Here is a 20,186-nt window from a genome sequence, read left to right as displayed (position 1 = left end):
GCCAGATAATCTCCTAATTGAGGTCTTCTATCTTAGCCTGGATGATACATTGAGGTCTCTAGTAGATGCTGCAGCAGGAGGCGCACTGATGGGTAAGAATTATGATGAAGCAAGTGCTTTGATAGAAGAGATGGCCTCCAGTGCACATAATTGGCAGAATGAGAGAAGCAAATCAAGAGTGGCATCAGTCAATGACATGGACACTATTGCTAATTTGACAACCCAGATTTCAGCTCTCACTACCCAGGTAAGTAAACTCGCCTCAGCACATTCTTTTAATACTAATCAGGTTGCTTTTTGTGAGTTGTGTTCAGGATCACATTCGACTCTTGAATGCATGTCTGGAAATCCCTCAGCTTCACCCAATGGAGAGCAAGTGAACTTTTTCAACAACTTCCAACGGAGTAATCAAGGGCCTTATTCGAATACTTACAATCCAGGGTAGCGTAATCATCCTAATTTCTCATGGAGGAATGAGAATAATGCACTTAAACCGCCACCTGGATTCCAGAAGCAAGGCCCTGCTTAGAATGCTCCACCTCAGCAGAGTCAGTCGAGAATGGAAGAGCTCATGTTGAGCTATATGCAAAAGACTGACACCATGCTACATAATCAACAAGCCACTATTCGAAACCTAGAGGGTCAGATTAGTCAGATTTCTCAACAATTGAGTAATAGACCATCAGGGTCTTTACCTAGCAACACTGAAGAGAACCCCAAGGGTGTCAGTGCTATAATGCTGAGGAGTGGCAAGGAATTGGACACAGTCAATAGAAAAGCTCAAACTCAGGAGGAGAGTCCAGAAAAAGACAAAGGTAAGCAAAAGGTGGAGGAACCAAGGCAGAAGTCACTAGGGGTGAAACCATATGTTCCTCCTGTCCCTTTTCCAGGAAGATTGAAGCAACAGCAGCTGGACGCCCAGTTTATTAAATTCCTAGATGTCTTGAAAAAGCTGCAAATCAACATTCCATTTGCAGAAGCACTCCAGCAGATGCCTTCATATGCTAGATTCATGAAGGATCTGCTCACTAAAAAGAGGAAGTTTGATGGGAGTGAGCTTGTGATGCTTACAGGAGAGTGTTCTATGATTCTCCAAAAGGACTTGCCTAACTTACCACGCAAACAAAGAGATCAGGGGAGTTTCACTGTTCCTTGTACTATAGGGAATTTTCATTTTGAGAACGTTCTTATCGATTCAGGTGCAAGTATAAATTTAATGCATCTGTCTATTTTCAGGAAACTTGGACTTGGAGAATGCAAGAAAACTCATATTACCTTACAACTTGCTGATAGAAGTATCAAATATCCAAAGGGTATTGTCGAGAATGTCCTGGTGAAGGTAGACAAATTCATATTTCCAGTCGACTTCATAGTCTTGGAGATGGAGGAGGACAGAGAGGTGCCCATGATCCTTGGCAGACCGTTCCTTGCGACAGGTAAAGCATTAATAGATGTGGAACAAGGTAAGCTCACTTTAAGAGTTATGAATGAACAAATAACTTTTAATGTTTATGATGCCATAAAGAAATTTGATGATGGCAAATCTTGTTACACCATTGATATTATTGATGAGCTTATCTCTGAGTCTGTGGAGGAGAAAGCAGGTGTGGATACAATAGAATCAGTCCTTAGGGATCTGGACGATTGGAGTGATGATGATGAGCATGAGGAAGAATCTGTGGAGAAGGTGTTAGAAATCAAGGCTCGCTACTATGAGGAGCTGGGCATTAGTGCGACAAAACCAGTGTCATCTTTGACACAGTCCCCGGTGCTAGAACTTAAACTATTGCCTAGCCATTTAAAATATGTCTATCTTGGAATAGATGATACTTTGCCAATAATTATCTCTTCTTCCTTGACAGGTGATCAGGAGCAGCAGCTCCTAAGCGTGCTGAGAGAGCACAAGGAGGCAATAGGATGGACTATTGTAGATATCAAAGGGATCAGCCCTCTGATTTGCACTCACAGGATAATGTTGGAAGCTGAGTGCAAACCTACAGTGCAACCACAGAGGCAACTTAACCCAACTCTCAAAGAGGTAGTGAAGAAAGAAGTGCTTAAACTGTTGGATGCAGGTATTATCTATCCTATCTCAGATAGTAAATGGGTTAGTCTTGTTCAAGTAGTGCCTAAAAAGAGTGGTATGACTGTGGTTAAAAATGAGGTCAATGAATTAATCCCGACTCGTACTGTGACTGGGTGGAGAATTTGTATAGATTACAGGAAACTAAATGATGCTACCCGTAAAGACCATTTCCCCCTCCCCTTCATTGATCAGATGCTAGAAAAACTTGCAGGGCATGATTATTATTGTTTTCTAGATGGTTATTCTGGTTACAATCAGATTCATATAGCACCCGAGGACCAGGAGAAAACCACATTCACTTGTCCCTATGACACTTTTGCCTTTAGGAGAATGCCTTTCGGTCTCTGTAATGCACCTGCCACTTTCCAGAGGTGCATGATGTCTATATTTTCTGACATGTTAGAGAATTTTATTGAAATATTTATGGATGATTTCTCTGTTTTTGGGAAGTCATTTGAATCTTATCTGACAAATTTAGGCTGTGTGCTTAAAAAATGTAAGGAGACTAATCTGCTTCTGAACTGGGAGAAATGTCATTTTATGGTAAGAGAGGTTATAGTCTTAGGTCACAAGGTGTCAAAGAAAGGGATTGAAATTGATCGAGCAAAAGTGGAGATAGAGAAGTTGCCACCACCCACTTCAACAAAAGGAGTAACGAGCTTCTTAGGACATGCTGGCTTCTACAGGAGATTTATCAAGGACTTTTCTAAAATCTCTAGACCTCTTTGTTATTTGCTTGAAAAAGATTTTGCTTTTGTTTTTAATGACAGTTGTTTGCAGGCATTCAATTTATTGAAGGAGAAACTCACTTCTGCACCAGTGATCGTTGCACCTAATTGGGAGCTTCCGTTTGTGTTGATGTGTGATGCCAGCGACTATGCTGTAGGAGCAGTACTTGGGCAAAGGAGAGGTAAGGTATTTCATGCAATATACTATGCTAGTAGAACTTTAAATGAGGCCCAGAGGAACTATGCCACAACTGAAAAAGAGCTTTTAGCAGTCATATTTGCATGTGGCAAGTTTCGGCCTTATTTGATAGGTTCTAAGATCATAGTATACACAGACCATGCTGCCTTGAAATATTTGTTTGCTAAAGCTGATGCTAAACCTAGGCTAATTCGTTGGATTCTACTGCTACAAGAATTTGACCTGGAAATTAGAGACACAAAGGGAATTGAAAATGTAGTGGCTGATCATTTATCTCGTTTGGAATCTGATTGTTTAGATTCACCCATTAATGAAAAGTTCCCTGATGAACAATTGCATGTAGCAGAAATCCAAGGATTACCTTGGTATTCTGATATAGTCAATTACATGGTTAGCAACATCACACCATATGGTTTGTCATCTCAACAGAAAAAGAAATTTTTGCATGATGTGAAATACTATTTTTGGGATGAACCATATATGTTTAAATATTGTGCTGACCAAGTAATTAGACGCTGTGTGCCTGAAACTGAACAGCTTAGCATAATAACACTGTCATTCTAAGGAAGCAGAAGGCCACTTTGGTGTGGAAAGAACTGCAACTAAGATTTTATCTTGTGGATTTTATTGGCCTAGAGTATTTCATGATTGCAGGAATTACATTATGTCTTGTGCTCCATGCCAAAGAACTGGCAATATTTCTAGGAGACATGAATTATCACAAAATAGCATTCTTGTAATTGAGCTTTTTGATGTGTGGGGAATAGACTTTATGGGTCATTTTCCCTCTTCCTTTTCAAATAAATATATTCTTGTGGCTGTTGATTATGTTTCAAAATGGGTAGAAGCAGTTGTTCTACAAAGTAATGATGCCAGAGTTGTAATCAGATTTTTGAAAAAGAACATATTTTCAAGATTTGGGGTACCTAGAGCCATTATAAGTGATGGGGGATCACATTTTTGCAATCGGCAATTTGAAAAATTATTATCAAAATATGGAGTTACTCATAAAATTGCCACCCCTTATCATCCACAGACTTGTGGACAGGTTGAGGTGTCCAATAGGGAAATAAAGCGTATCTTAGAGAAAACAGTCAATGCATCTAGGAAATATTGGTCTTTAAAACTTGATGATGCATTGTGGGCTTACAGGACAGCTTTCAAAACCCCCATAGGAATGTCCCCATACAAGATTGTTTATGGTAAATCATGTCACCTACCAATAGAGCTTGAGCACAAAGCATATTGGGCCATAAAATACCTTAACTTTGATTTACAAGCTGTAGGTGAAAAGAGATTGCTCTAGTTGAATCAGATGGCTGAGATGAGAGAGGAAGCATATGAAAATGCTAGGATATACAAGGAGCGAGCCAAGCGATGGCATGATAGGAACATCCTAAAGCGAGAGTTTTTGCCTGGTCAGAAAGTCCTATTATACAACTCTCGCTTGAAGTTGTTCCCAGGTAAGTTAAAATCTCGATGGTCTGGACCATTTGTTATTTCTAATGTTTTTCCTTATGGTGCAGTTGAGCTGAAGTCCGAAGATGACCGCACTTTTAAAGTAAACGGTCATCTTCTCAAGCATTACTTTGAAGGGGAAAACATTGATGGTGATGCCACTACGGTGGATCTAGCAAATTCGGTTGAAGAACTGGAAAAGTCGAACTAGCGACTATAAACTAAGTGCTTCATGGGAGGCAGCCCATGTCTGAGAGCTAAAGTCCCTGTTGGCTCTCAATTCTTTTGCTTCATTTGTTTTATTTTGATTTGCTGTTGGTTTGTACTTTATCAAGCACCCACTCATTGGGTAGACTTGGGATATTTGCTATTTGATTGTTTTAGTTAAGATGGATTATCTGCTATTTTTGTTCTTTTTGTTGTTTTCTTTTTGTTTTTGAAGCCAGGGTGGATAACAGCTGCTAACTCTCTCTATTGTTATACCAGTTGGAACTCCAATTGCTTCAACTTAATTTTTCGAAACCGGGGAAGTACTAGTATCTCTTTTTCTCTTATGTTCTTTATTTTTATTTTCGTTTTACTAAAGCTACATTAGGAACAGTGAGGACACTGTTTAATCTAAGTGTGGGGAATGGAGATACTAAATAGATGGAGTATAAAATTGAGTATAGTGTTGATGTCTGAATTCTGTGATTTAATTTGTTACTCATGATATCTGATGTCTGTCTTTGTTGATAAATGGTTATACTTCCCTGTCACCTTGAATTATAATTGACCTTAAGTTATCTGGCAATTATTAGGCCAAATTCTTTTTTTAATTTTTTTTTAATTATTGAAATCTAGAGATTGTACGAAGAATACTGTTGATAGCATTTGTTCAGGAATTGTTTGAAAAAAATGACTCACTTAGGCGCCCTACTCACCACTGTTGTGATTTTTGTACTTAGTTAAAATTAATTAGTCAAATCTTTAGAAATCAAATTTACCTAGTTTTTAGCCCTAGAGTTTGAAGTTTAAGAGTCGGTCAAGTCCTTAAGTGAAAAATAAACAGGTCTACTTCTAAGCAAAGTTAGTTAGTATATCCTCTTTTTAATTATTCTAATAGCACTTTAGCATTTAGTGAAAGAGGTAGAAGAAGCTTTGTACTTAGTGATTCCTATAAAAAAAGTCTGAAAAGTGTTAGTGAGAATTCAAAAAAAAAAAAGAAGAAAAGCAAGCATAGCCTTTACTCCAATGACTCAAGAATTGAGTTATGAGTATCCTAACTTGAATGTTAGAGTGAGGAAGAGTTCGTAGGGGTCCCTTTAAAACCCGGTCACTTGGGTGATGAGCCCGGGATGTGCCGACTCAATGAACTCACTATAACGAGAAGAGCGGAAAGGCACAAGTTCAAACAAAAATTGGACTTGAAAAAAAAAATTTGCTTCTGAAACAGAAAGGAAAAATTGAATGCAAAAACAAAAAAATGAATTAAGACTTGTAATAAAAAGGAAGAAACCTAGGGACGAAGCAGATACCATATGCTTTCACTACCTTGTTGACTTGCTTAGAGGGAAAATTAGAGGGATTATATGCCTGCTAACAGCTATGAAGTTTAAATGTGTATTTTTCCTTATAGGACTGAGTATTTACTTTTGAAATAGAAATCTTAGGCTAAACGCTTGGATTAAAATTTGCTTTCTCTAGATTAGCTGGTTAATTTCAACTGTAGTACTCTGATCACATGTTTCCAGTTTGGTTTGAGCAGTGGGCACCACAAAATAGCGAGTCATAAATTATGAGATATCAAATGCTTAAATCAGTGAATATGAAAATTTGTACTCTCTCTGATAGATTTCTTTCCTTGGTCTTATTTATTTTGCTTGAGGACAAGCAAAAGTTCAAGTGTGGGGAAGTTGATAAGGGCATATTATACTCATATTTTATTGTGCAATTCATGTTAAATTATTATTAATTTTATAGAAATTATAAGAAGTTGGTGCTTAATTATGTGTAATTTGATATTGTAGGTCTTTGAGGACTTAGATGGAATTACGAGCAATATTGAGGAGTTTTGCGCAATTTGGAGCCAGCCTATATCTTTCGGAAATCTTTTTTTTGTTTTGGATATAAATACTCCTCATAATAAGATTAGGAAACCCTGGGGGGAGCGATCTTTCACCATTCTTTTAACCTAGAGAGTTTTTTTGAGAGAGTGTTGTCTGGAACCGTCACCTGGATCAATTGATTTGAAGCGAAGAATTGTGGAAGAGACAAATCCTTAAAGGAAGTGTTGGGTTTTTGTTTTAGGATTCAATATCTTGAGTTTACTGTTGAATATGAATTCTATTGCAATGACTCCTTTGAATTATAATTGTGTTTTCAATTCCATGATGTTTTAAGCTTCTCTTGTGGGAATATGATGAAACCCTAGGTAGCTAATATGATGATTGTCGCCATGTTATAGGATTAATAGATGTGTTAATGATTCATGATTGCAATTCCTATAATTTCAATTTTAATTCTTAATTGGTTATAATTGTTAGAAACACTATTGATACGGGAGTTGATATAGTGTTTGTTAGGAATTCTTGATTAGACTAATTAGTTAAATGCGGAAGCTGCGTTAATTAGTTTAATTAGAGATTATCCAGGGATTAATGCAATGTTTCTAGTTAGTTATTCGCAAAGACATTAGGGATAATTAATTTAGGGCATTAGACAATCATAGCACTGGAAGGTGTATGATTATAATTTAGAGTCCACTATTAATTAGAGATGCGGAAGCTGAATGATTAATTAAGGGTTTAAGACTTTAATTTTAAAGGCTTGATAAACTCACTTGAATAACCACATAGCTATTAATTTATATAACATGATGGCAATCTGATTAGTGAAACTAGAGTGGATTCTGTTTTTCCCACTTTCAATTGATATATTTTCATACAATTTTCTTTCTGCTCTTTGTGACGATTTAGGTTGATTAGTAGTTAATTAGTTAATTCTCTCAATTTGATTGCTTAGATAATAATAGAATCTAATATAGGTTTAGTACTTAATTAATCCTCGTGGGATCGACACTCTATTCATCACTATATTACTTGATCTGACCCAGTATACTTGCTGGTAGAATTCGCGTTTATTTTTATATATATTTGCAATGGACCAACGACCCAACAATTACATATTATATATTGATTGGCTTAATAATAATATCCAAGCAACTATCCCATTTGATTAATAATAATCATCATCATTTGAGTGGAAGTTATGAAAATATTAGGCATACGAAGAGTCGGTGAATGAGAAGCTGTTATTTCAAATTTTTGGACTAAACAGTACACAATGGTGGATGCCCAAGCAATTATATATGTTTTTATACCTATTTTTCGCACCTAACGGTTATTACGGAGCCCGTGAGTTACTTGACTTAACATTAAGCTTAATTGGTCGAATTAGGGCTTAATAAGAGGCCCACGATAGACACATTGGACGCATAAGGGTGCCCGTGTAAAGTGGCGGCCCATGATCAAGCACTTGAAGAACCGACCCAAGGATCCACAGCAAAACCCGAATGGATAGCCTCTGGCGAGTAGGTCAATCGAGAAGGGAATTATTAGATATTGGGGTTTTTACCTAAAATGGCCCATGATTTGTCCGTTTTATCAAATCTATCCTATACTTTTTTTTGTCAAATCTATCTCATAGTTTACTTTTTGCATCAAATCTATCCCGACGTTATCTTTTCCGTCAACATCTAACGGCCGTGCTGACGTGGTGTGCGGAGAGATAGTGGGTCACACTTGCCACGTAGGCGCAACGTCAGCACGGCCGTTAGATGTCGATGGAAAAGATAATGCCATGATAGATTTGATGCAAAAAGTAAACCATGGGATAAATTTGACAAAAAGAGAAGGCATATGATAGATTTGACAAAACGGGTAAACCATGAGCCATTTTAGGTAAGTACCCCTTAGATATTCCCTAGCCAGGTTGATCTTGTAAGGAAACAGCTGAATACTTGAGGCTTGTAGCTCACACGAGGAAGTTCTATGATTTCTTTCCTAGATGTGGCTTCATTCGGGCAAGATCCTTTAATCTAAGGGAACTTTCATTTTGTTTCTTTCATGCAAAGTTTTTCAAGAGAAAGAATATACATACATGGAAAGTTGACTAGATTGGAGGACAAGCTAGAAGAGGATGGCCATATACACGAGAATTTATGGCACTAAATCAGGAATGGAATATTGCATGCATGAATGCTTCTCTGGACATGTACAAATAGAATAAAATTCATTTTCTTGTATTTTCTTTATAATTATCAATAATTGGAGACTATTCTCCAAAACTAGCTAGAATATTATATCTTTCTTAGTTTTAGCAAGTAGATTAGACAACTAGTAGATAGTTGCTTCCTCTCTTTATTTTGTTAAAATAAGACTAAATATTACTCGGATCAAGTCTTCTAGGTCCAACCTATAAGAGTAGACAAAGTCATTCGATGTAAATCCCCCATGCGATAACACATAAACGGTTCAATGTCTCGTATCATTTATCTATCTTTACCTTTTCATATAGTTACGTTCCTTACAATCGTACATTACTTATCTATCCTCCTTTGCACTGGGCATTACATCTCTTTACCTACGCTGCACTAGCTTTCCAGAGCACCCCGCCGATCCCATTAGCTTGATCTTATCTACCCGTTCCAACACTTTCCGGGCTAAGAATGGTTTCCATCATGTCAAGGGTTCCGGCTGAAGACTCCCTCTCTTCGGCTTCTTGTAAACGAGACCCGCCAAATACGAACCTTCAAGGAATCGTGGTCCTATCCGTCCACAATTGACTTTAGGGCCATAACTCTACCTTTCGGCTACCTCCAGCCGAGACCCACACCTATAAGGAGGCATACCTCGAGTTACGGCTTCTTAGCCGAAGCTCATCCTTTTCGGTTTCTCTAGCCGAGACACATCTCCACAACCTCCCTTAGGTCATAGCCAAAGCTCATCCCTTTTCAGCTGCTACAAGCCGAGACATATATTCACGAGTCTTCCTTAGATCGTGACCATTATCACATAGACTGATTTCTTAGCAGTCTTGATACCACATAAACCAGCTTCTGACCCGTCTCATACAATAATTGAGTTAAACATCACACGCATGTTTTGGAAAACTCAAACGGCTTAACTCTCGAAACTGTGACATCGTCTGCAACACCTCTACAACCTCCCGACCACCATCATCATACCTCTACAAACGAAAACCCAGTCACCGCTTAATCCTAGGGACCGTGGTGCAATACTTTAGCCCGGTGAGGACGGCTGGTGGTTTCACCCTCACTCACATTTTGGGACTGCGCCCTGGCACATCTAGCAACCTAAATGCCAAGCGGCAGTCGGAGAGTGGATCACGAATTGCAAGCAAAACAATATTATATATAGATTGATTAATAATAATAATGGTAGTAGTAGTAATCATCATTTGAGTGGAAGTTATGAAAACATTAAGCATACATACGAAAATTTGGTGAATGAGAAGCTCTCATTTCAAATTTTTGGACAAATGGCACATTATGGTGAATGCATCAACAATTATATATTATATATAGATTGGACGAATGCATATGCTCTATACGAGAACAAAAAAAGAAAAAGATAATTAAAAATTTTAAAAATATCGACAATCACATATTGACATGTACTAAGTAAGGAAAATTTTGATCAATTATATTTGCTTGCAGTACAGATGAATGTAATAAAATAGATTATTAAATAAAATGAAATTTTAGTTCCCACTAGACCAAATTTGAGCCTTTAGATACGAAGTAGAGCTGCTAAAAAATATAAGAAAAATCGAAAAACTGGAAAACCAAATCGAAATTGAGCAGAATATCCGAATATCTGAATATTTGGTTTGGTTAGGGGATGTTTTTCTTGAAAGTTTCGGATGTGGTATGGTATTCAATATTTACAGAGAAAAACCGAAAAATAACCAAACCGAATCGATATGTTGTATTTTTGTCCACATTTGTCTTACAACATTTATATATTTTACTTACAAAGTTTGTTAGTTTGGATGATTGAAGGATTTATCTTAATAAAAGTTTGATGAATGTATTTCAACTCCTTCTTATGGTTATTAGTATGTCATAGATTGATAAATAATCTGATTTTTTATTGCCACTGTAGGATGTTGGCCAGATAATGAAGCTTTAGGACTTGATGGTCTTTATCACGGAAAGCATTTTACTTTTGATTTAGAGTTGTAGCTAATCGGTTGTTTTGTATGAAGAGTTATTCTGTATGTGCATTTCATTATGCAGTTGACGGATTATTATGGATGATTGAAAGATTTATCGAATTTATGTAAAAGATGTGGTTATGCGGTTAACCAAACTGAAAAATCGAATTTAATGGTTTGATTTTATTTTTAAAAATATGGTTTGAATATGAATATGGTTTTTAATTTTATAAAACCGTATTTATGGTTTGGTTACTATTTAAGCTAAAAACTGCACCAAACCGAAACCGAACACCCCTAATGCGAAGTTCCTTTAGCTTGATTACTAGCTCCATGCGCTGCCGATGGTTCACGAGCTCGAGGATTAGTCGGGCAAAGCCCGGATCCCCAAAGGGTCAAGAGAAAAAAAAAATCACCAATTATTTTTTTTACTGATTTCATTTCATCATTTCAACTCGTGATTCCAAGCAATTCTGGCATTTGGTAATGGGATGGAGTTTAATTCCACTCCATTCTAAATATTTACGTATATATTTAAATGGATTGTAATGATGATTAGGAAAAAGTATATATAATAATTTATTATTTAATTGAAGAATAAAATAAAAAAGTAATGATTGTATTGTTGAATTGAAGGAAAAATAATGAATAGTTTAGAGAATTTAGTATCAAAAAATTAATTGTAATTGTAACGATGATTAAGAAAAAAATATGTGAGATAATTAATTATTATATTAAAAAGATAAAAAAATAATTATTATGTTATTAAATTGAGGGAATAGTAAAATGAAGTTAAAGTAGAGACAGCCTTCTAACCCCCAAGCACCGATTCATTGACTCACCGGACACTGCCGAGGTGAGCATTGCACGTAAAACCCCGCATTGGCCGAAGCGACAGCGGTGGGCAGAGGCAACGATGTGTGTGGAGGCAAATTCGAGCGATTTCTGCTTCTAATCCGTTCCAGAACCTGCATTCAGCTGCAATTGTTCCGGCGTTCTCAAGATTCTTCTCCAAGCCAGCTCCATACGCGGGTGAAGAAGACCCTCTTTTTACCATCTCGATCATTTCATATTATCTTCCGTCACTGAGCTTCAATTTCTACTCGTTTGTTCTTTCTGATGCTAGCTGCTGAAGGGAGGGGAGATTTTCAGGTTTTAGGGAGTGAGGTTCATTCTATTGAGTGTAGACTAATGAGTAGTTGAAGTGTTTCTGCATATTATCACTGCTTATATGAAACTATTTTGTCTATAAAGGATGCAACTTTATTTGATTGATATACAATGTCATGGTGGCTGAGATAACAGAGGAAGTTAGAAGCGGAAAGACGTGTGGGCGGTGCCCGATATGAATATTCGAGAAGAGTGGTGGAATGCGAGTAAAACTTGGAGCTTTTGGCCTGATAGTTTGTCTTAAGCTTAGTTAAATTTTTGGTAATCATCGTCTTCTGTGACTGGAATTTGCACTGATCCGAGCGAGAGTAGAATGCTGACATCCTAATTCGAAGATCTTAACTTTTGCATACCGTCCGTATTGATGTTGTTTGGATTTTGTAAAACCTGCTTTCTTTTATGATCAGCCAATATGCAGTTCTCTCGTATCTCATTTCGCATTGGATTAGAAAATGGTCAGCACTCTGATGCCAAATTCTAATTTCTTTTCTCCATTATTCTTTTTACGAGTGGGAACTGGGTCTAATGGGAGCCCCTACTCCGGTTCTGTTTCTACGGTAAAGGTTGGGATACCCGAGTTCCTGCAGGGCATAGGTGGGGGAGTGGAAGCCCATGTTGCCAAGCTCGAAACAGATATCGGTGACTTCAGCAAGTTGCTCGTAACACGCACTCACCAGCTGAAGAAACTAGGCATCCCCTGCAAACATGTAAGTGTCATCTTTCTTCTCCCATTTCTCTTTAATAAGTCCTATACATGTGTGTGTGTGTGTGTATGAAAGTGAGTGGTGCAATGTTTTACTATTGTTTAGCCTCAGTCAGTCTTTTGCCTGCTTGATTTGGATATTATGAAGTTAATTCAGTATGAATGCTCCTTGTAGTATAACCTTAACAAGTTTCAGATGGGATCACCGCGAAGTATATAAAATATAACGATGGAAATACCTAGGTTTTAAGAAGTTATTAAGAGGATGAGATTAGTAGAATGCTAACATAAGAAAGAAGGCTTGACAGAATCCATGTGGTTGGGGTTTCTTATCTAATGCTAATCTTTTTGTTGGAGAATAAAGTTCTAAAATTAAAGAATACGTGCCTGTTATCTTTCCTTTTCTGATCAACTGTCCTTTTTGTCAATGAACATGTTCGGGAAGGGTGGAGATCTGTTCTTTGGCATGCGAAATGGAACATAGGCATACTCCTACACCTTGTTTTCCTCAGCACGGTTGAGGTCCTCGGCCATTAGATATGCATTTAGGCCGCCGTATTCATGACATTTCAAAGGATGCACTAAGTAGTTTAGAATGATTGCCTCGACTGCGACCTAGTGATATTCTTTCCTTTCCTAGAAACGGCCCGTTGAAGTTGCTATTCATAGGGGAAATGATCGCAGTGAAGTATACCTGCGATGCCTGTAGCCTTTAATCTCCTTTCTAAGGCTCTAAACTGTCGGCCATTTTTGTTTCACAGAGGAAGCTGATATCGAAATATTCCCACAAATATAGACTCGGGCTGTGGAGACCACATGCTGAGCCATTGAAAGCATAATGATCTTTAACAGTTGCTGCTCCTCCTTCAGAAAACATGGAATGCCAGAGTGCTGTGATGTGAGTCTCAAACTCTTTTTATCTGTGGGATAGGCTTTCTACTGGATGATGATTTGGACAAATCATTTACTTGTAGTTCATAACAGATTGACCTGTTAATGCATGTTCTGGAGCTTGGCTATCTGTTAAGTTTTGCTTGCTTGATGGACAAGGGAACATTGATATGGGATTCGAACGAAGTAAGAGACACAAATTCACATAGGAAACAGAAGGATCGTACAAAGATACTGGCTCTGTAATTTTCGTGTCATATAGGGGTTGAGTGCATAAAGGAGCAGGATGGGCTATTGGTAAGCACTGCACATTAAACTGGCAGTAGATGTAGATCGTAGAACTGCTTTGTATGCCATCGCTTGTTAAGGCTATGTATTAATCAGGCATATTCCACACTCTCTTGCAGATGTAAGTGTGCACAGGATTCAGTTCGATCCAAGACGAGAAGTCGACCAGTACATTGTGAAACATTACCTGCTACAACGCGTACAGATTTACAGTGCCACACTGATCCTCGCGAAATAGTACCAAGGATGCCGGCCTGTTACTCCCACCAGACGTCTATTCCATTCTGCATCTGATCACATAACAGATATTTCACGTGGGAAACTGTTTCTACGAACAAAATTAATTTAGCCCATCTAACAACAAAATCCCAGGGACTATTATACTAATTCTATGCCCGTTGTTATATCTTCTCGGCATCTGCCTTGACTGGCTGTGTCACTGATCCCAGAGGGTTCTTGCTGTAAATTTAATGGTTCACTGTCGTAAATAAATGTCTGCTCCTTATGGTGCTATTAGCGTTTATCTACAGCTTGATAGAGCTATCTGTTTTCTGTCGAGTTCGGGTCGTGCAAAAGTCCCTGATTACTCTATTCGTGTCATTTACCTTTTTTTTTCATAATTTTAAGATTATTATGCTTGAATAATAAATAAGATAAAGGTCGAATCTATTGCAAATATGTATAGGAAAAGGCAGAATGAATGAATGAATGGATGGAGGCCCAACAAGCTTAGTATGGTAAAACTTTCATGCCCTTCACAATTTATTCATTTTGGAAATGGGAAATCAATTTACCATCTTCAGGTCATCTGCTTCAAAGTGGTAACAAACTGCAGCTTCAAGATAAATAAGGGGACCACTATGTTATATATGCTCTCATGGCCAAGGCAAAACAGAGTATGCATGCCAGTAGAGGGAGACACAGATCAACCAATTCATCGTAGGAGCCTGTCTTATAGCCACGAAAAGGTGGCCAAGTTCCAATTCTCTTATTAAAATCGACCGATAACGTGTCTCCATCAACTCTTAATTACTCGTGGGCTTTAACGATGGCTGGATCTTCTGATTCTCGATTGTTTCTGCCTGACACAATTAATCTTTGGCCAAGACCACTTCATTTATATTTGGACTGCATCCGATGCTTTGTATAGTTTCCCATATGTGTATACATATATATATATATATATAATCCTTTTTGTTTTTTGGGGTAAAAATCGATATATAAAATCTTTTGAGAACTCAAAGTACATAAATAACTCGGCAAACCAAAAGTAAATATTTATATATTTAAAGATGGAGTCAGGTATGATTTTAATCCCTAAAAGATACCATTGTCAAGGGTTTGGTCTCTTAAAAATTTTTGCCATGGTTTTCGTCCCTCGATCACCATTCCGTCAAATGTTTTGGTCCTGCCATCTTGTTGAGCGTGTCAACCGTGACGGAAATCTCACGTGGTGGCTGAGCTGGACTTAGTTAACGACCCCCCTAAATTGCCAAAAACTGCGTCGTTGCCTTCCTCGATACATGCTCGCCCTAAACGATGTCGTTCTCCCAATACTCGACAACAAAAACGATGCGTTCAAAGCCCCTTTTCAAGGCCTGTTACTCGAAATCCCCAATTTGGCAATTACAAGCCCTAATTGCGATTCAGCACCCCCAAATTCGAAACCCTAACTCCAATTGCAAATCTAGTGCAGAGGAAAGAAGAGGTTCGCGGCATTGCAGGAAGAAGTTCGAGGCTAGGTAGTCGATTTACAGTTCAATTGCAGAGGAATGAAGAAGATCGAGGCTGACCACTCCAATTACAGTGGAGAACGACGTTCGAGGCTTTGGAGGAAGAAGTTGGAGGTTGGACACTCGAATTATAGCTCAATCGTTGAGGAAGGAAAAAGTTCCAGGTGAGGGAAAGAAGCCTTAATCACTTGCTACCGTAATTACAATTCAATCGTAGCTTGCTAACGGAATGTCCTTCTGGATTTCCGGGAAATGCGGCAGTTCTGGCTTGGGCAACTCCGGTAGCTTGGGTACGTCAGGCAGCTTGGGCACTTCTGGCAGCTTGGGCACCTCAGGGAGCTCAGGCTTCTGTAGGGTTGGTATCTCAGGTACTTTGGGTGGGGATGGGATCTCGGGCATTGGCAGGGAAGGGATTTCAGGTTTGGGCAGGGTTGGAATAGAGGGAAACTCAGGCTTGGGCAATTCAAGGATCTTGGGAAGCTCAGTGTCTAGAAGGCGATGGGAAGCGAGCACCCCATTTCCGCTTATCAAGCACTAGCCGATGAACAAGAAAGGACAAAGGACTGATTTTGGTTGAATCACCATAGCAGAGGAATCGAGTTCTTGAGTCTTTGTCTAGAGAAGGTTTAATGTTAGGAGAATTTTGAGAATTTTGGAATGGCAAAGGACGGCAACGGCGCCGTTTTTGGCAATTTATGGGTCATTAACAGAGTTAAGTCCAGCTCAGCCGCCACGTGAGATTTTCGTCACGGTTGACACGCTTAAGAAGACGGTAGAACTAAAATATCTGATGGAATGGTAATTGAGGGCAAAAATTTTTTAGGGACCAAACCCTTGGCAATGGTATCTTTAAGGGACTAAAACCATACCTAACTCTTAAAGATGGGGAAGGACAAAAATGTAAAAGAAATACGCAGCCAAATGGCTATGATGATTGGTTTAAATAGTTCGGTACTTGTTTCATTTAAGTAAAATTTCAAATTCAAATTTTGTAAATGGAGAAAATCTTGAATTTGAAGAATTTTATCTGTTGATAACCCGACTCGAACTGAATTAATCGAGGCATGTCAAATTTTCGAATATTATAATGCACTCTTAAAAAACACACATCAAAATGGATTAGACGGTCCGAGGGCTTCACAGGACACGGCCCGGATGACCGGGAAAGTTAAAGGAGATGCTGATGGATTTTATATTTTTTATGTACTACTTAGTGGCCAGGAGAGTTGATGAATTTGCAGATTAAAGGGTCCTTGAAATAATTAAATGATAAATAATGAATAAACTTATAGTTCTAGGAAGAAATAAATAAGGGAATATCAAAAATTAATATAACAGATGTTTGACAATTGAATTCATACATCTAAAGTTCATCTCTTTACAGTATGGAACAAAAAGAGCAAAAGAACAACAAAACATCCAAAACACTGAGATGTTTATACAAACCAGAGAACACAAACCTCCATCGAACAAATCAATTCCGTATTGCTGGTCACGTGCTAGGCTAGAGATGTTTATTGCTGTTGAAAGAGACTCAAAGCGACCGATTTAGATACAGGACGTGGCTGCATATTGGGGTGTGAAGCTAGAAACATAAGTCATTATCTATACAGTTGAGGGCTCTACGTCTTAATCATGAAGAAAATCATCGAGCAGAAGACAACCTAGAAGAGAAGAAACTTCCTATTGTACTATCATCCCGGAGCTACAGAACGCTACCACATAATCACAACTGCTCATTAAGCAGCTTCTTCATCTTTTTCCTCTCTAAGACTGCATATATTTCTTTATGAATGTAACTTCGGACCGAGAAACTTGGTTCATGAACTGCTGAGGCATTTCTAGATGACCTTGCCTGGAGAAGCCAGTTTGGGAATGGGAATTGCTGGACATGACAGCAGCTTATTCTCCTTTTTTACGATTGTGCAACCAAATGAGGCTTCTCCTTTGTGTTAGGGCTTCCAACGAAATAACAGAACCAAAACAGCTGGCCTGGGAAGTTGGAACGAGCTCTTGGATCACTACTACAAATTGGGGCATCGCCAACAGACGTGTTTCAGAGCATTAGAAATGATATCAGGTGCCACCTAAGATCGATCATGAACTCTGATATACTGAAAACTTCTTACTTTGCTGCCGAAGAGAAGCTTGAGATCACTAACTTCCACAATTTAATCCCAATAGATATACCTTAGACTGCACGATTGTGCTCCCAATCTTAAAACCTGGAACCACGGTGAATCCCACTCTCGGCTTAACTCTACCAAGCTCAACACTTCTCTTCAATACATCTTCCATGTAAACCATCGAATACTCTACCCCTCTCTCCACCTGGAAAATTTCAACTACAGGATCAAATGAAAACCCCAACTTGTGTAAAGTCCAAACAGAACTCGCCATCATAACGAATGACTTGTAGAACACAGTCAGAGACCTCCATGAGCTCAAGACAGCCTCATTCCCGTCTAAGTCTCTGAAAATCGAGGATTCCATAGATGGGTGAATGAGCTCTTGATATTTCTTCTCACAGAACCTCGCAAAAGCACAGTTGGGCTCCATACTCAAAACCTCCATTGGGTTGCTTGAAATATGCTCAAGTAATCCCTTCAAGGAGCCATTGCTCTTTCCTGAATCTGAATCATGCCCATTACAGAAAACTGCATTCTCGTCCATACCGAAGCTTTCTGAATCGAAACCTCGAAACAGTACTAGACAAACATAGGATAGAAATGCGTAACGGTTATGCTCCTTTTCTGCATAGATGACATCACAGTAGACTGAGTTTGAAGCCAAATTCAAGTCCCACCCAGCTCTTCTCATCAAACTGGTCAAGATTTTAGTGAACCTGTTTATTGCTCTACAAGCATCATGTAAGACAGAATCAAAGACTCTAACAGTTAACGAGATCTCGCAAGAGGTGCTGAGTCTGTCTGATAACCTCTTTGAAAGCTTCAAGTTGTTCTTCTGAATATCTCCTAACTTCTTTCTCAAGGTTTGGACTTCATTGTCCTTCTGGTCTATCTCTAACTGCAATCTGTTAGAAACCATCCCAAGCGTCCTGAGCTTGTTCTGGTTCTCCTGAACCTGAGCTTCCAAGCAAGACCCGAGAGGCAAATCCAAACCCAGCTCAGGATTTTTGCAGAACTCCCTAAAAAACTGCTTGATAGCGGATAGTCTTTGAAGGCTAAGAACCAGAGCTTTATCAGCAGATTTTATGCCTTCCTCGTCAAAGGGAACATGAGCAGTCTGCAGTTGCAAGTATGAAGCCTCAAATGAAGAGACAGTAGCGAATACAGAAGTGATCAGGATTTGCGACATCTGGGTACTGAGAGCTCGAAGCTCCAATTCGCTAACTGTTTTGGCTCTCCTTAAGGGTGCCGCCTGTAACAGCGTCACTGGGGAGACATCGCGACTCTGCTCCCGTTTCTTTACTGGGGCCTCAGTTGTTGCCTCCCCCTCTTTCAATCTCAACTGGTACAAGATAACCATCAAGTACATCACTATTTTTCTCTTATTTGAATTCTAGCCAACAAAAGGAGAATGACGAGATAGTGTCGCAAGGAAGTAAAGATATCAAAATGAGCATCTGGATAGAACTAAAACAAGGCACAAGTCAAGATTGACCGGGCAGCCAGTGGGGCCACGCCATTTTCCCCGAATTTCGCTCAAATTCTCTAGCAATCCTTAACCCCTTTCAATTTTCAGTAAAGGTTGAGATGAATTCGGCTTTTTGCTAGCCCAAATTTTCGCAAACTATCAACAAATTTTACCTCTACGGCATGCCTCCGAATTCAAAAGCCAACAAGGAAATGAAAAATCTGAACAATACCCTCGAATTCATCACAAATTTACTAAAAGCAACAGATTTATGCATCTGAAAAGGCAATTGTAGCAGTAAAGAGCAAAGCATAGCTGCGGAAAAAGTCGATAAAAGTGTGAACTTTGGCCGGAATTGCTCACCTGGGTCTCGAGGGTGTCAGAGACTTGTGGGGCCGACAACGTCGACTGAGGAGAATCGAGGGAGGAATTGGCGAGGTTATCGGGCTTGATGACGACGACGCGCTGGCCGGTGATGACCTCGTCGGCCGAGTCGAGGAGGGAGAGGCCGTCAAGGTCGAGTTCCCCGACGCCGCCGCCCTCGTCGGCGAAGAGCTCGAAGGTCTTGGCCTTGAAGGCGAGGGCGAACTTCTGGAACATCTCGGAGATTTGAGGGGGCTTGGAGTTGGTCGACCCGTTATTGATGTCGGGCATCGCCGTCCCGGTCGGTTCATGCGAATTCCGGCCAGGAGGATTGGACTCTCTCCGACGAAAGCTTTTAGCTTTGCTTGTTCGCTCAATCACAGTGTCTGGGCCTGACTCTGTTCACACGGGAGAGGGAGAGAGAGAGAGAGAGAGAAGTTTGTGCTTTGGCTGTCTTGGAAGGCAGGCATGGGATGAACAGATGGGGGCTTTTTGGGGGACGATGATGATGATGATGATGATGATGATGGAGTGCTGAACGTTTATGCTTTTGCTTCCTAGCTTTTTTGGTTCTTCATTGTTAATAATAATAAGGATAAATTACACTGGTGGTCCAAAAAATTTTATAAATATTTTAATATGATGAAAAAACTTTTACTACTTGATGGTATAAAATATTTCAAAGTTGTTTCGGTATAGTATAAACCGTCATCTAGCCATTAAAGCCGTTAAGTCGTCCTTTACAAGATCT

At 39.1% G+C, this 20,186-nt stretch overlaps 2 protein-coding genes and 1 long non-coding RNA gene across 6 annotated transcripts; 2 read left to right on the top strand and 1 right to left on the bottom strand.

Moving 5' to 3' along the window:
* Positions 1-11,498: 11,498 nt before the first annotated feature.
* Positions 11,499-14,265, top strand: LOC116206427. Of its 4 annotated transcripts, none has more exons than XR_004156680.1 (4): positions 11,499-12,567; positions 13,325-13,461; positions 13,614-13,751; positions 13,862-14,265. It is a non-coding gene; the product is annotated as an uncharacterized LOC116206427 (long non-coding RNA). The 4 variants fall into 4 exon arrangements; XR_004156681.1 differs by having other exon boundaries at positions 13,575-13,751; XR_004156678.1 differs by having other exon boundaries at positions 13,548-13,751.
* A 1,087-nt stretch (positions 14,266-15,352) lies between these two features.
* On the top strand, positions 15,353-16,196 carry LOC116202914 (uncharacterized PE-PGRS family protein PE_PGRS24-like). The gene is made up of 2 exons (XM_031534549.1): positions 15,353-15,639; positions 15,737-16,196. The coding sequence occupies exons 1-2, from the start codon at positions 15,515-15,517 to the stop codon at positions 16,011-16,013; spliced, it is 402 nt and encodes a 133-aa protein (XP_031390409.1). The 5' UTR covers positions 15,353-15,514; the 3' UTR covers positions 16,014-16,196.
* A 581-nt stretch (positions 16,197-16,777) lies between these two features.
* Positions 16,778-19,967, bottom strand: LOC116205224 (protein GRAVITROPIC IN THE LIGHT 1). The gene is made up of 2 exons (XM_031537749.1): positions 19,436-19,967; positions 16,778-18,946 (listed from the first exon to the last, which is right to left on the bottom strand). The coding sequence occupies exons 1-2, from the start codon at positions 19,724-19,726 to the stop codon at positions 17,633-17,635; spliced, it is 1,605 nt and encodes a 534-aa protein (XP_031393609.1). The 5' UTR covers positions 19,727-19,967; the 3' UTR covers positions 16,778-17,632.
* Between the last annotated feature and the right edge of the window lie 219 nt (positions 19,968-20,186).

This window comes from Punica granatum, chromosome 4 (genome assembly GCF_007655135.1).
Source record: "Punica granatum isolate Tunisia-2019 chromosome 4, ASM765513v2, whole genome shotgun sequence".
Classification (NCBI taxonomy): domain Eukaryota; kingdom Viridiplantae; phylum Streptophyta; class Magnoliopsida; order Myrtales; family Lythraceae; genus Punica; species Punica granatum.
The sequence above is the reverse complement of the archived record's forward strand: the minus strand, read 5'-3'. Positions and strand labels throughout refer to the sequence as shown.

Coding starts and splice junctions, on each gene's coding strand:
- LOC116202914 (XM_031534549.1), top strand. CDS start 15,515: ATGAAGAAGATCGAGGCTGACCACTCCAATTACAGTGGAGAACGACGT. Junction 15,640..15,736: donor GAGGAAGGAAAAAGTTCCAG/GTGAGGGAAAGA, acceptor GAAATGCGGCAG/TTCTGGCTTGGGCAACTCCG.
- LOC116205224 (XM_031537749.1), bottom strand. CDS start 19,726: ATGCCCGACATCAATAACGGGTCGACCAACTCCAAGCCCCCTCAAATC. Junction 18,947..19,435: donor CTGACACCCTCGAGACCCAG/GTGAGCAATTCC, acceptor ATCTTGTACCAG/TTGAGATTGAAAGAGGGGGA.